This window comes from Rhopilema esculentum, unplaced genomic scaffold, assembly GCF_057945365.1.
Source record: "Rhopilema esculentum isolate cy_ngs unplaced genomic scaffold, ASM5794536v1 HiC_scaffold_23, whole genome shotgun sequence".
NCBI classification, from domain to species: Eukaryota; Metazoa; Cnidaria; class Scyphozoa; order Rhizostomeae; family Rhizostomatidae; genus Rhopilema; species Rhopilema esculentum.
This window is the reverse complement of record NW_028300834.1, coordinates 1091187-1103597: the sequence shown is the minus strand read 5'-3', so window position 1 is coordinate 1103597 and position 12411 is coordinate 1091187. Positions and strand designations below refer to the sequence as shown.

The 12411-nt window shown below is 35.4% G+C and overlaps 1 protein-coding gene across 8 annotated transcripts in view; it reads left to right on the top strand.

Moving 5' to 3' along the window:
- The window catches only part of LOC148957521 (uncharacterized), a 73992-nt gene that overhangs the window by 14300 nt on the left and 47281 nt on the right, over positions 1-12411 (top strand). For all 8 annotated transcript variants that reach the window (XM_089115256.1, XM_089115258.1, XM_089115257.1 and 5 more), the window contains 11 exons: positions 1005-1035; positions 2499-2535; positions 4239-4583; positions 4977-5117; positions 6082-6159; positions 7319-7425; positions 8272-8473; positions 9350-9703; positions 10438-10548; positions 11078-11146; positions 11915-12003. In XM_089115256.1, the coding sequence (XP_088971382.1) occupies positions 1024-1035; positions 2499-2535; positions 4239-4583; positions 4977-5117; positions 6082-6159; positions 7319-7425; positions 8272-8473; positions 9350-9703; positions 10438-10548; positions 11078-11146; positions 11915-12003 (1545 nt within the window). In that variant the 5' untranslated portion in view covers positions 1005-1023. The remainder of the gene's footprint in view (positions 1-1004; positions 1036-2498; positions 2536-4238; positions 4584-4976; positions 5118-6081; positions 6160-7318; positions 7426-8271; positions 8474-9349; positions 9704-10437; positions 10549-11077; positions 11147-11914; positions 12004-12411) is intronic.

Here is a 12411-nt window from a genome sequence, read left to right as displayed (position 1 = left end):
TCCTATTTTAATATTTGTTTTTCAGTTCTGGTTTGTTTATGTTCAAATATCATAAAGTTACATTTGCCTTCATTTAGTAACAATGAATTATCCTAATTTATATATTATATCAGCAACATTTTTACCTACTGTCCATATTGTATTATCATCAGCATAGTTACAAAGAATTTCTATAATCATGAAATAGAAAATATCATTTAGAAAAATGTTAAATAATAGGGGGCCAAGAACTGATCCCTGTGGGACTCCTTGTGTAACATTTTTCCACGTGGTTGTTTGAGAATTAATTTTCACTCTTTGTGTCCTCTCTTTTAGGTAATTTTATAATAACATCAGAGATTGTTTACTGAACCCATGCGCATGTAGTTTAGCAATAAAGAGGTCATGTGAGAGGCAATCAAATGCTGTCTAGATGTCTGCTGTCTAGATAAATTTCATTAATAAACAGCAAATGACCCCCACCATGCTTATTTCTATTTTTCCTCTTGGGCTCAGAAAAGCCTGGTCTTTTTAACAAATTGGTTCTAAAGGAATTTTGTTTTAGAGATAAGCACGAGAACTAATTTCCCTGTGATCATATCCATAAGTGGATCTAATTTGTTTCTAATAGAATTTATATTTAAGTGCCCAAAAGTTACCTTTTTGGATTTTTTAGTTTTATGCTATGTAGTTACTCGTATGCACATTTTTCAATGCTGGCTTTGGTCTGTTGTCGTGCGTCGACTGCAGTGCTTTTAGCTACTGCGCTGTTGTGTATCTTTAAATCTGATCCGCATACACCCCGAATTGGATCGTTAAAAGGAATAATTTAGAGGCATTGTTAACTAGGTATCCCACCTGCATATGCGTAACTTCAATGTATGTAAAGCGCAAACACTCAGAAATTGGCAATGAATACGATGCCTGTTAAAACAATACCGAGTGTTGTCATCAATGATTTCCCTAGAAAACAGCCTAATTCAATAAGAATCCAGTCATGCCTATTTTCTTGTTTTTCTTTCTAGAAAGTTTTTGGCTACAAGGATGCTGAAGGAGGTATGAAGCTTCAAATTCTATTTTTCTACTTTGATATTCTAAAAATCTTTTATTTCAGGAGCAAGTTGCTTGATTATTATTGAATTAGAGAATAAATAAAAAAATAACATTCTCCATTAATTCGCTGAACAATGCATGTATCGTTACATCTTGTTTTCGTCTGCGCCTTCCTTGCTTTCGAGAAGATTGCTGCGTGGTATAATTTCATACCGTATAAATTAGAAGCTCTAAAAGACTGCAGCAGTGTTTTTCAGTATAAGGTCGTTAATAGATGTTGATATATAGATGTTATTCATAATAAATTTGTGCATTTCGTGATACAACACATTCTGGAAACAAAATCTTCCACCGATTTTATAATGGGTAATGGCTGGTAATGTGTTTGCTAGATCTCCGAAACAAATATTTCTTGCAAAAACCTCCGAAATAGTTTCTAAATGATTGGTCAAAAATATTTGTTTCCAAATCCCGTGACAGAAGTGCCTTATTTTTAAAAATATAATTAACAAGTCCGACATTATATGTAAATTTACATAATAAATCTCAGGTTTTGAAGTTTCTTACAAGTCTGTCTGGGACGGTACACAAACCTCGTGTCTGCTACAAGAATAAATATGGAATCAGCTGTTTATGATGATTTGAGTACCTAGACGTTGGGGGTGTTTCTAACTTTTCCTAATTGCTTAATATAAGCAGTTACCTTTTCTGTTTCTCCTTCAAATTAACAAGATACAGATTGAAGGGTACTAAATCTTCAAGTATGATTTTCCTGTATTCTCAAGATGCGCTTACTTAGAAGCAAACTTGTCTTTCAGGCATAACATTTCCCCTTGATTTATGTGTACCTGACAGTTTGCTACCTCTGTTTATGAGGCAAATGCTGGTTGTGGTATCCCTGAAAGATGCAGTAGGGTCAATGTGAAGGGTGTGCGTTTCTTTAAAATGAGAGCAGTTTTTATTTGCCAAAATCTAGACATCTGTTACTAATCGGTCTCGAAATCTTTTGAACATTGAAAATATTCTCTTTTTATTATAATTAGCTGTGAAAGTACGAGCATCTTTTTGATTTTTGGAGATTTTTTTGTTTACGTCTTCCTCTATAGAATACACAGCATTATGATAGTATAGAATTTACTGCTTTGTAAAGCTCCTTTCTTGTGTGTCTTACGATTTGGAAGTTTTTTTGTTAACTTCAAAAATTATTTCTGAGTGATATTATTTGCAAGCCAACGTACAGAAAAGGCTAAATTAAAAACCTACTGCTCAATGTCCAAAGTTTTAAAAACCTTTCAATAAGAAATGCATTACAGTGCAACAAAAATATCTTCCTGTTTCAACCATACCTATGTATGCATACCTATGTGTGATTAGTTTTTACGCGCTGATGCTCTATCTTTAGGGAAGCGAGCACTATAAAACAGACAGGTTAGATATAATTATTATTCATTTTTCATTATTTCTAGATGCTGAAATTTGCAGTTTCTCTGTTTTTTATAAGTGGTAAGTTGAATTACCTTAGAAATTAACATTGTATTTTGTCGTTTATATATTAGCTGAGTTTTCTGAAAGCCTGTATATCGTTGATATAAGTTAGTTTAAGGACAATATTTTAAAAGAGAATCTCTTCAGAATACAATGGGTAATGTGATTATAATAGCTAGGGCAATTTCGTATCTATTTTGAGACTTTCATTAGACATGGCTCTGCATTTTGTTTCAACAATACTACTGCAATCAGAGAATCGAATTGAATAAAGATGTAGATGATGATTCAGCCGCCAGTAAAATAATGTATTTATTAATACTTGATTAAAACCAAAACTGGTCACTATTTATTCAATACAATCATGTTTATTGAAGCATTTTATGATATCACTACCATAAATTGTGTGAGATTGCTTAGCAGTTCTGATGGCGCCTAAACACCACACCCATTTATTACTGGGCGTTGCTACTAGATTTATACAAACCTATATACAGCTTCGGGAAAACCAAAAGCAAACAAAGAACAGTAGATCTACCTGTTTTTTAAACGAGACTCTGGTACCAAGTATAACCTATCAAGCATGACGCCTTATTGGCTGGCCACAAATACAATGACGTAATATGTTTGCTTGCCACCTGTAATATAACAAAAAGTGTCATTTCTCCACAGCATGGTTCTATTTAATTCAACAGTTCATCATATTGTCGATTAAGCAGTTGATCACGATCGCGTTGTCAATTGGCATTGTAATGTCAGCCTAACCTATTCTAATATCCTTTATGGGTGATATCAGAACCCGCGCCACAGGGGGGCAAGGGAAGCCATAGCTTCCCCATCTTTTGCGCTAAGTAAAAGACTAAAATTAGCTAAAAAGCAATTCTATAGATACCAGCCTTTAGATTATAATAAATGCATTGAATTAAAGCCCGACAGTAAAACAACATAAGCAAATTAATTGCCACAATTGGGGCTAAAGGGGGGAGAAAGAAATTTTCTTTTCATTGCTGGTCCTCCAGTTTCTGATCAGTGGCGCAGGCCCTGAATATGGGTATATCTGTAAAACTTATATCGTTGGTAATCAACATGAACTCACTGATATGTATATGTTGTACATGGCTTATTGTCATATTGGCTGAGCTGAGCTAACTGGACCAAGTCTTTCGGATAAGAGATCCACAAACAGGCGATTTCAAATGTTTTTTCGAAAGTTTCCATCTTCTACAGAAGTCAAATGAGACCTAGTTTCACTACTGAATCTTTTTGTTAATATCGTTTTGTTAATATCGTGTAATCTTTTGTCAGTAAATTAGATGTATTTTGTTTTTTTCGGGCATCAAATCCAAGATTTTTGCTAAAGTTATCTTCCGCTGAGCCATTACTCGTTACAATGAATACGTAGGCACATGCATTTACAAACGTCCGTAATGAAGCCTTGTTTCTAACTACTTTTTATTCAATTTTCCAAGTTTAGGCTTGTGTTAAAAAATCCTGTCAATATTTCCTTTCTTGAGGACATTGTTAGCCTCGTGTTCGGCCCCTATATGACGTGATGGGGGCTTGTTGCTCTATTCAATAAGGCCTTTTTGTCCATATGTATTGAAACACTCCTAGGGATATTATAAAGGTCCATCTGCAGCCTTGTATCACTCTTGATAGCTAAATGGCTGTAACATACTAATTTCAATAAAGCTCTTATTTTAATATTCTCTGTACTTTAGCCAATTGCTATGCAGATGTCATCTTCAACACAGACAACGCTGAATTGACTGAGAATGGCACAACTCTGCTGACTGGTGATCTCTTAAATAAGAAATTTACCTGCTCTAACAATATAACATGGACTTTCAAACTTGCCGCCTATAATCTGGAATCTGAGCATTATAACATATTTTCATATGGAAAGAAAGTGTTCTTGAAAGGTAGCAATCCCCTGGTCATCAGAACAAGAGGTGACATTGTCGTGAATACCACAGTTGATGTCAGCGGTGTGCCACTGAATGCATCAGGATTGCAAAATCACCTTGGTGGTTTCGCTCTAACAACAAAAAATTGTTGTTTTGTTGGTATGTAGTCAAAACCTTTTTTTATATACCCGAATGAAGTCTTGAGAAATTGATTTCTTTGTGTGCATATAGTGAGTGTATATATATATGATAGTATCCCTGTGATTTTTTTACATTTTCTGTCCTTAATTCTATAATCTCTTGTTAAGACTTTGTCAATTTTTCCCAGGAAATTTTCAGTTTTTAAAACACTTGAATGACAAGTAGTTGAACGTTTCAGCCTATTTCAATAGCATAACTTTAATGAACATATAGAATCCGAAATACCCATAAAATCTCCGTGCAAAAATGTGAATCGAAATCTCCAACAGTGAACTACAAAAATTTGAATCAAAATCACTCTTTCAAAGCCAAGCAGACACCGGAATATGACTGACACCTCTCGTCTTTCAGGGGCTGGACCAGGGGCTGGTTTTACGTACCATGGAGGAGGATACGGTGGTGCTGGCGGTGGGTCATGGATAGACCCCAATAATAACTATTTTTATGGGAGAAGCTATCAGTATACCGGAGAGATTATAGGCGGTAGCACAGGTGTGTATTTGTATATTATTACCCAGCATTGATGGTGAAAGTCATCCTAATAACTACTCTTTGTGACAAGGACAGGGCAAGTACAGTTACTTGAAATGGGTAATATGCAAGATGCTCTTCCATTAATTCACCAATTTACGTTTTACGGTATTAGGAATGCAATATATACTCGCTGTGTGAAATACAATTCCTGTCAAAATTACTTAATACACCAAACAGCTTCAGTAATGTTTCAATATTTTCAGTTTTTTTTCCCAAAAACTGCGTCTTATTCTATTTTATCTAAAACCCTTAAGCCCATTACTCTGTGCTTCAAGACCCCAAGTTTATAATCAATGCTAGTGGTGAGGTGGATTTGTAAAATTTGAGGCGCCATAAAACAGTCTTTTTGCTGTGTTGTTAAGAATTGCAAACGATTCATGCACGTCAAAAATTTCGAAGCTGTTTCAAATGATACTCCATATAATTCTGCAGTAAGCAGTTTAAGCCAGCGTTAGACAGTTGTTTGGCAAGGATGAATGCTGAACTCCATCCTTTTTGTGAGTTTTTTCAGTTGATTTAGATTGAGCCAATGGAATCTGTAGATTTAAATAGGCAGCAATTTGACGTAAATCTCTTGTGACCAAAGAAAAATAGTAAAGCCTCAACAAGTTGATTCCCGTACGATGGCTATGGTATGACGAGGCTCATTTTTCTCCGTGACTCGAAACAAGTAACGATCTCTTTAGGTAATGTTCCTTCTTCTACAGCAGGTGATTTGCAGCAGCTCTAAAAGAAATATCATTCCACAATCCTAGCTGTGTAAAGTATTTATCTTTGAAGAACATTTTGCTATCTTTGAATAATATTTCACGTGCACATGCTTATCACATAAATCTCATGTGTATTTCATTTACTGGCTATAAGACACAGATTAGATAAGCCATATCGAAGGAAGTTTAAATAAGAAATATTTTTTTTGTAGGTGCCATTGTTTATGATTCTGATCCTGGAACAGGGGGTGGAGCAATTGCCATTCAGGCAAATGGTAGCCTGGTTTTAGGTAAGAATCTGATCTATCACAAAATGTGTCCAAAGTGTCCGACGACCTTTTAGCATAAGGCTTTATCTAGCGAAGTACCCTGACAATTTTTTGCTCCCTTTTACCCCATCCATTGCTCTAACCCTGTCCTTTCGCGTCGGCTGAAAACGATTCAGAGGTACGAGGTAGAAGTATTTGATCAGTCACGAAGTCGTCCCAAGTATCCGACGACCTTTTTAGTATAAGGCTTTATGTAGCAACGTACCCTAACAAATTTTTGCTCCTTTTCACCCCATCCATTGCTCTACTCTGTCGTTTTGCATCGGCTGAAATTGATTTCAGAGGTACGAGGTAGAAATAACCGCAATATCATATCTCAATATACATTTGAGCAGTGTAACGATTCTTTAAATTTACTTCATTTGTTATGTGATTTATCCTAGTTGGTTGAGATATGGAATTTAGTACTGAAAATGAATTTATCTACCCCAAAACTCGAGAGAGACAATTTACAAACACCGTTTTTAGTGAAGAATAGACGGCAAAGACAGAGAGCTCAACGCTTTGAAAACACATATTATATTTAAGATATTTGTTACTGTAAAGCTTTTAAATTTTTTGAAAATCATACATCCGTATAAGATAACAAATAAAGGTTCTTGAATAACAGTAATATGGAATTAAGGGAAGCCTTCTTTTGAAAGCAAATATCATGGTCCTTTTTTAGTTGCAATTTTTGCAATTCATTTAACATTCTTATGTTATTTGCAATTTAGAAATGTGCATGCTATAATTTGTGCATGAATTAAGGGCGATCTACATGTTCCAATCAGCCATCTATCAGCTCACCAGCAGTTTTCAGGAGCCGCTTTATGTGTGAAACAACTTGCACTTAGTTGCTTCTAGCTAGCAATTCTTATTTCCTTGAGCTACCTAACTTTGCATTGGCCTTAAAGTGCTAGATAACCTTTGATTAATGAGACGACATCCTCCAACAAACAATGCTAAAATTTCACCGAATGGGTTTGCCCAGCCATTCTTAAAGAGTTGAACCCAAGAATAGTCTATATTATTTGCTTCTATTGTACTCTTTTTATCATATTTAAATAAATTTCAAAGAAATGTCTATAACAGTTTTTCTCGTCTCATTAATCAAGGTTTGATTTTAATTTTATTATAGGATCTCGAGGAAAGATTATTGCTAATGGATATAGTGTGACGAACACTAGTTACCCAGCATGCTCCGGTGGCAGTTCCGGCGGTAAAATTGTGCTAGCTGCCAATAAGGTAATTGCATTCTCGAAGATTTTTTTGGCTTTTGTGGGTCGAAACTTGATATTCTAGCTATGACCCGGAGGGTACGAATCCTAGTAGTACTAACTTTCATAATATTGATAAATAAACCATTAGAGCCACAGCTTGGTTATCGACTAAGTATATTTACTTGCCTTTCGGCTTGTATGTTTGGTTCCTAGGTTTTATGCTATATGCTTGCTCACTTGTTTGCTTGCTCACTTCTTTGCTCGCTCACTTCTTTTCTCGCTTCTTCGCTGAATTTGTCTTCGTGTTTTCATTTTTGCAAGTTTACATACCTGCTTGTTTACGTGCTCGCTTGATTGTCTGGTTGGTTGCTTGCTTGCTTGCTTGTCCGGTTGCTTGCTCAGCTGCATGCTAGCTTGATTGCTTGTTTGTCCTGCTGCTCGCTCACTTGCTTGCTTACTTCTTTGCTTGCTTCTTCGCAGAAATTGTCTTCATGTTTTTCATTTTTGCATGTTTGCATACCTGCTTGCTTTCTCGCTTGCACGTTTGCTTGCTTGCTTGCTTGTTTGTTCGTTTGCTTGCTTGCACGTTTGCTTGAATGCTTGTTTGTTCGTTTGCTTGGTTGCACGTTTGCTTGCTTGCTTGTTTGCCTGGTTGCTCGTTTAATTGCTTGCCTGGCTGCTTTATTATTTCTTTGCTTTTTATCTTTTTCTTTATATCTCATGTTTGATTATTTGTTTGCTTGCTTGCCAACATGTACACTTGGATGTTTGGCTGAGGGATAGCATGCCTACTTGTTTGTCTTTTCATGGTCTTGCTTGCCTGGTTACTTCGTTGCATGTTTTCCAGCTCACAAAAAAATCTCATTTTCAGGTCGTGTTAGAAGGAGAACTGTCAGCAGTTGGAGGTAACAGCGGAAAGACTTCAAATTACTCTGATTATTGCGGTGATGGAGGAGGTGGTGGCGTCATTCTTGTTAAGTCGTTTAGTTACCACACAGCAGGGTCATTTGTTATCAAAGTAGAAGGCGGCAAGGGTTTGGTAAATGGTACCAATGGAATCAAGAAATTTTCCAGTAAGTCCGTGAAAAATAAGTTATGATTGCATTTTTCTCTATTTCAGAATTATTCTTGCAGTGTTCTCGAACAGTTTACCAACCAAACACCCCCTCTCACAACGAGGCTTAGTTTTCCCAATCATAAACCTCATAACAATTTGCTGTTTATTGCAAACCTGAACTTTAATCTTTATCTAATTACGATAAAATTTCCTATTATAAAGTCAATCGATTACCATGTGCTCATAACAACATTTAAGATGATGTTGGATGATGCATAAACTTTTAACATAAATTTTTTACATACAATTCAAATACCAAAATATTTTCTATAAGTTGTGAGAAACTGCAACAGCTCTGTAATTCACAAGTAGCAGTTTCTTTAAAATGCATTCAAATATGTAAGTTTTTATCAAGTTATATAAAGCAGTATAAATTTAGGTCATAATACGACATTTTATACTTTGCAGAGTATTAACTGTGTACTTCAGGAAATTCAGCAGTATGATATTTGATAAAAATACTATTGTAATATTAATGACTATTCTGTAAAGGTCTACCAAATTGATTTCTGTTAGCAGTTTTTTAAGCCTTATCAATGACACTTGCTGTTTTTCAACTATTGTGCTTAGGGTTCTGGACAAGCTTGAGAATTCTTTCATTGCTTAGATATTTCGATCTTTTATCTTTGAAGGCCAAAACTTGTTCATCCAAATAAATTTCGTTTTCTAGAAGAATTTTCTGAGAAATTTACCAATTTTCTAAAAATTCCTTATATTTTTTTTAGAAACAGCTCTTTCTCTTTTCCCTAATCGCAGGCCTTTTTGGTCAGCAGCTCACTGCCTTCGTATTTGTTTGTAGTATATTTTCATCCTCGAATTTTCTTGATTATAGCCAAACATATTCAAACAACTGTGATAAACACAACATCTTGTGTAATGACAATCAATGGAAATCTAGCAGACAACTTTTCAAAACATGGTAATCTGTCAAGCGTGAACAACGATATAGGATGCACGCAATGGAGTTGGAAAATTTGCACGTTTACATTTGAACATGACTTTGAGTTTTCAAAGGGAAGCAATGTAACAATCACTGGAAGTCATGCTCTCAAAATCGTTTCTCTCAATGGACATTTATCTGTTTCAACGAATTTGGATCTAAGTGCTCGTGGGAAAATGGGAACGGCGAAAATGCAATCCACATTTTTGGGAGGCTATCATAATCATGGCAGTGAGCGTAATACAGGTAAGCTCCATCTTTCTTAGTTGATTTTTTTAAGGAAGTTCCCCAGAGGCCTATATTAAACTTTCAAAAAGGCCACGAGGAAAGAGCTAAGAAGAGGGGGAAGTGAGATCAAGTCTTTTGAGTTTATTTCTGGAGGAAAACAGGTTATAAGAATCCGTGAAGCATGAAGAAGGTAGTGTGAAATGAGAGATAAATCGTGGGACTTAGCTCATATATATGGCATGGATAAATGGAAAGTGTGAACACAGGACAAATATATGTTGTTTTTGAGGAATATGAAGTGTAAAAGGATATGATTTATATAAATTTCATGGGAGAGTCTGCATATGGGAGTATCTCATGTCGGTGGAAGTATGCTCAGGCAGATCTCCTCTTAGAGTCGAAAAATTCTTAGAGCATTTAGATAACTGATTCGAAACAAAGATAAATCTCAAAACAATACAGTCTAGTATCTTCCAAAGTCTAAGAATCGTGTAAATAATTTTGTTTTATAACGGGCGTATTAAATTGTAAAGCATAGAGACTATAAATATTCTTGTACATATCTGCTACTCAATATGATTAAGGCAAAATTATGGTTATGATTGTATTATATGATTATAGCATTGTATCTCTTCTGATGTATGAAATTGTGTACAAAGTTTCTTAATTTTGCTAAGCCAGTACTCAGGGATTCATAACTGCTCGGCAGTTTTAAGTACCCAGTTTATTTTAATTTTTTCCTGTATTCAAAGGACCCGGAAGTGACGTCAACGGTGCGGGACATGGTGACGTCAACAATACACTATCACGATCGTATGGCATTGATCCAACTCTTTTAATTGGTGGCAGCTCATGTCGAAATTGTAAGATTTACATTTCAATCTTCTTAGTCACAAGTAAGACAAGTTTAGACAGGTTTTTCTGCTTCAGGTTTTTCTACTTCAGGTTTTTCTACTTCAATGCCTTCATTTTTAATGAAGATTTCTGTTCATTGAAGAAATGTAATGAAGAAGTCGGACATAAAGTGCTCGATGCCGTATATGCACAACTTTATATTCTTGTTGCGTAATAATTGGATTAAAAATGAAACTCGGAGTCTTAGTACCATCATGTTCTATATACCAAAGCGTACCTTCAACATATTTATATATTTCTTACCATGCTTTTTTATTTTGTTTTCTATTTTTACGATGTTTTAATTTTGATATAACGTTTTGATTATGCTGTCATTGTAGCATAGCATCCAGTGTAATTACCCTCTACTCCAAATCTATGAGCTCAGCTTTGTAATTACGTTTGCGTAGAGAATGCCCTGAAATGTATTTCTGAAGGTGCATGATTATCTTTAGCGAATTAGCATGGCTTATCTTGCAATCTCGCCTTTCGTTCTAGCGAGTCTATCAGCAGCATACGGTGGTGGAGCAATCGCATTAGAAGCAAAGAAAGGCAAAATTTTAATAAGTAAGCAATATTTTTAAGCTTAGCTGTTGCAAACATTTTTCTCAAACTGAATGTATAATCATGCTTGTAAATTTGTCCAGAATCGTGAAGCAAGTTATCTTTATTGAAATTCTAAAATATAAGAGATAGATTTTTGTTTTTATTTTTCCTAAGTTTTCATAAGGGCCGTCAGTGGATTTTTTATGGGTTCGTTGAAATCTATCTGTCTGGGTTTTCACTATGCGAAAGTCTAAAAGATAATTTATTTGTAGCTAATCAATTTTTAATCCTCAAAGCACAGATGTTTCTATTGTACCGTTTTGTATAGATATAGTCTGATACATATATCTAATAGTCCAATTTTCCACTACTTTCTTCTTCCATCTCTTATCTTCTCACTTTTTATGTGGGGCGTGGGTCTCGGGCTTGTGTTCTTGTTTTTTGGACCTTGGCTGTTCCTATTGGAGACAATTTTCAATTCTTTTGGGAAAGACTATTCTTAATTTTGAATGATGACAATGCAAGCAAACTATAAACATGTTTCGGAATATTAAAACGGTTTTATTATTTTCCATCAAGCCTCCAATCCATTCTGCAAAGTGACTTATATTCTGAGAAAAGGGCTGTTATACTTTGACGTTTCCTTTGAAAATGTGCTCATTTGAGTCTTCCAAATCATTGACCCTTCCATACACATCAGTTTATATATCCAATATAAATGCGTATCATTTGTACTCAATAAAAATTTCTACAACCTTCGCAATTTGATGCAAGCGTTCTGTTTCGTAGACGGAAACATATCTGCAGATGCCTATTCTGAAAACCCCGGAGCCAGCTGCGGTGCAAGTGGAGGGACTGTCATCCTTGATGCAAATGAGGTGAGTCACTAAAAGCTATGTCCATGCTTAAAGGCTCCTGCGCAACCGGCTTGCTTTGCGACTATAATTCCAAAACCGGCCTAATATCGTACTGCATGAAAATGATAAAAACAGTCAATTTCTTCTTGCGTAAAAAGACAGCTACTGCTAAGCATGCCGGTTGCGCAAGATCTTTTGATTTCAGCCTTAAAGTTTTACAAAACCATAAATCTGTTTCACTGCCTGCAATTTATAGAAATTGAAAAATACTTATCAGAAAATTAAATCAAGATTAAACACGGACTGGTTACTTAAAACCATGTTAACCCGTCAAAAAGGTCGGAACAAGGCAACATTGACTTTGTGAAACTGTCGAGAAACATTTCACGTAGGGATTCCGGGTGCTATGTATTAAAAGTTTCTTAGAGA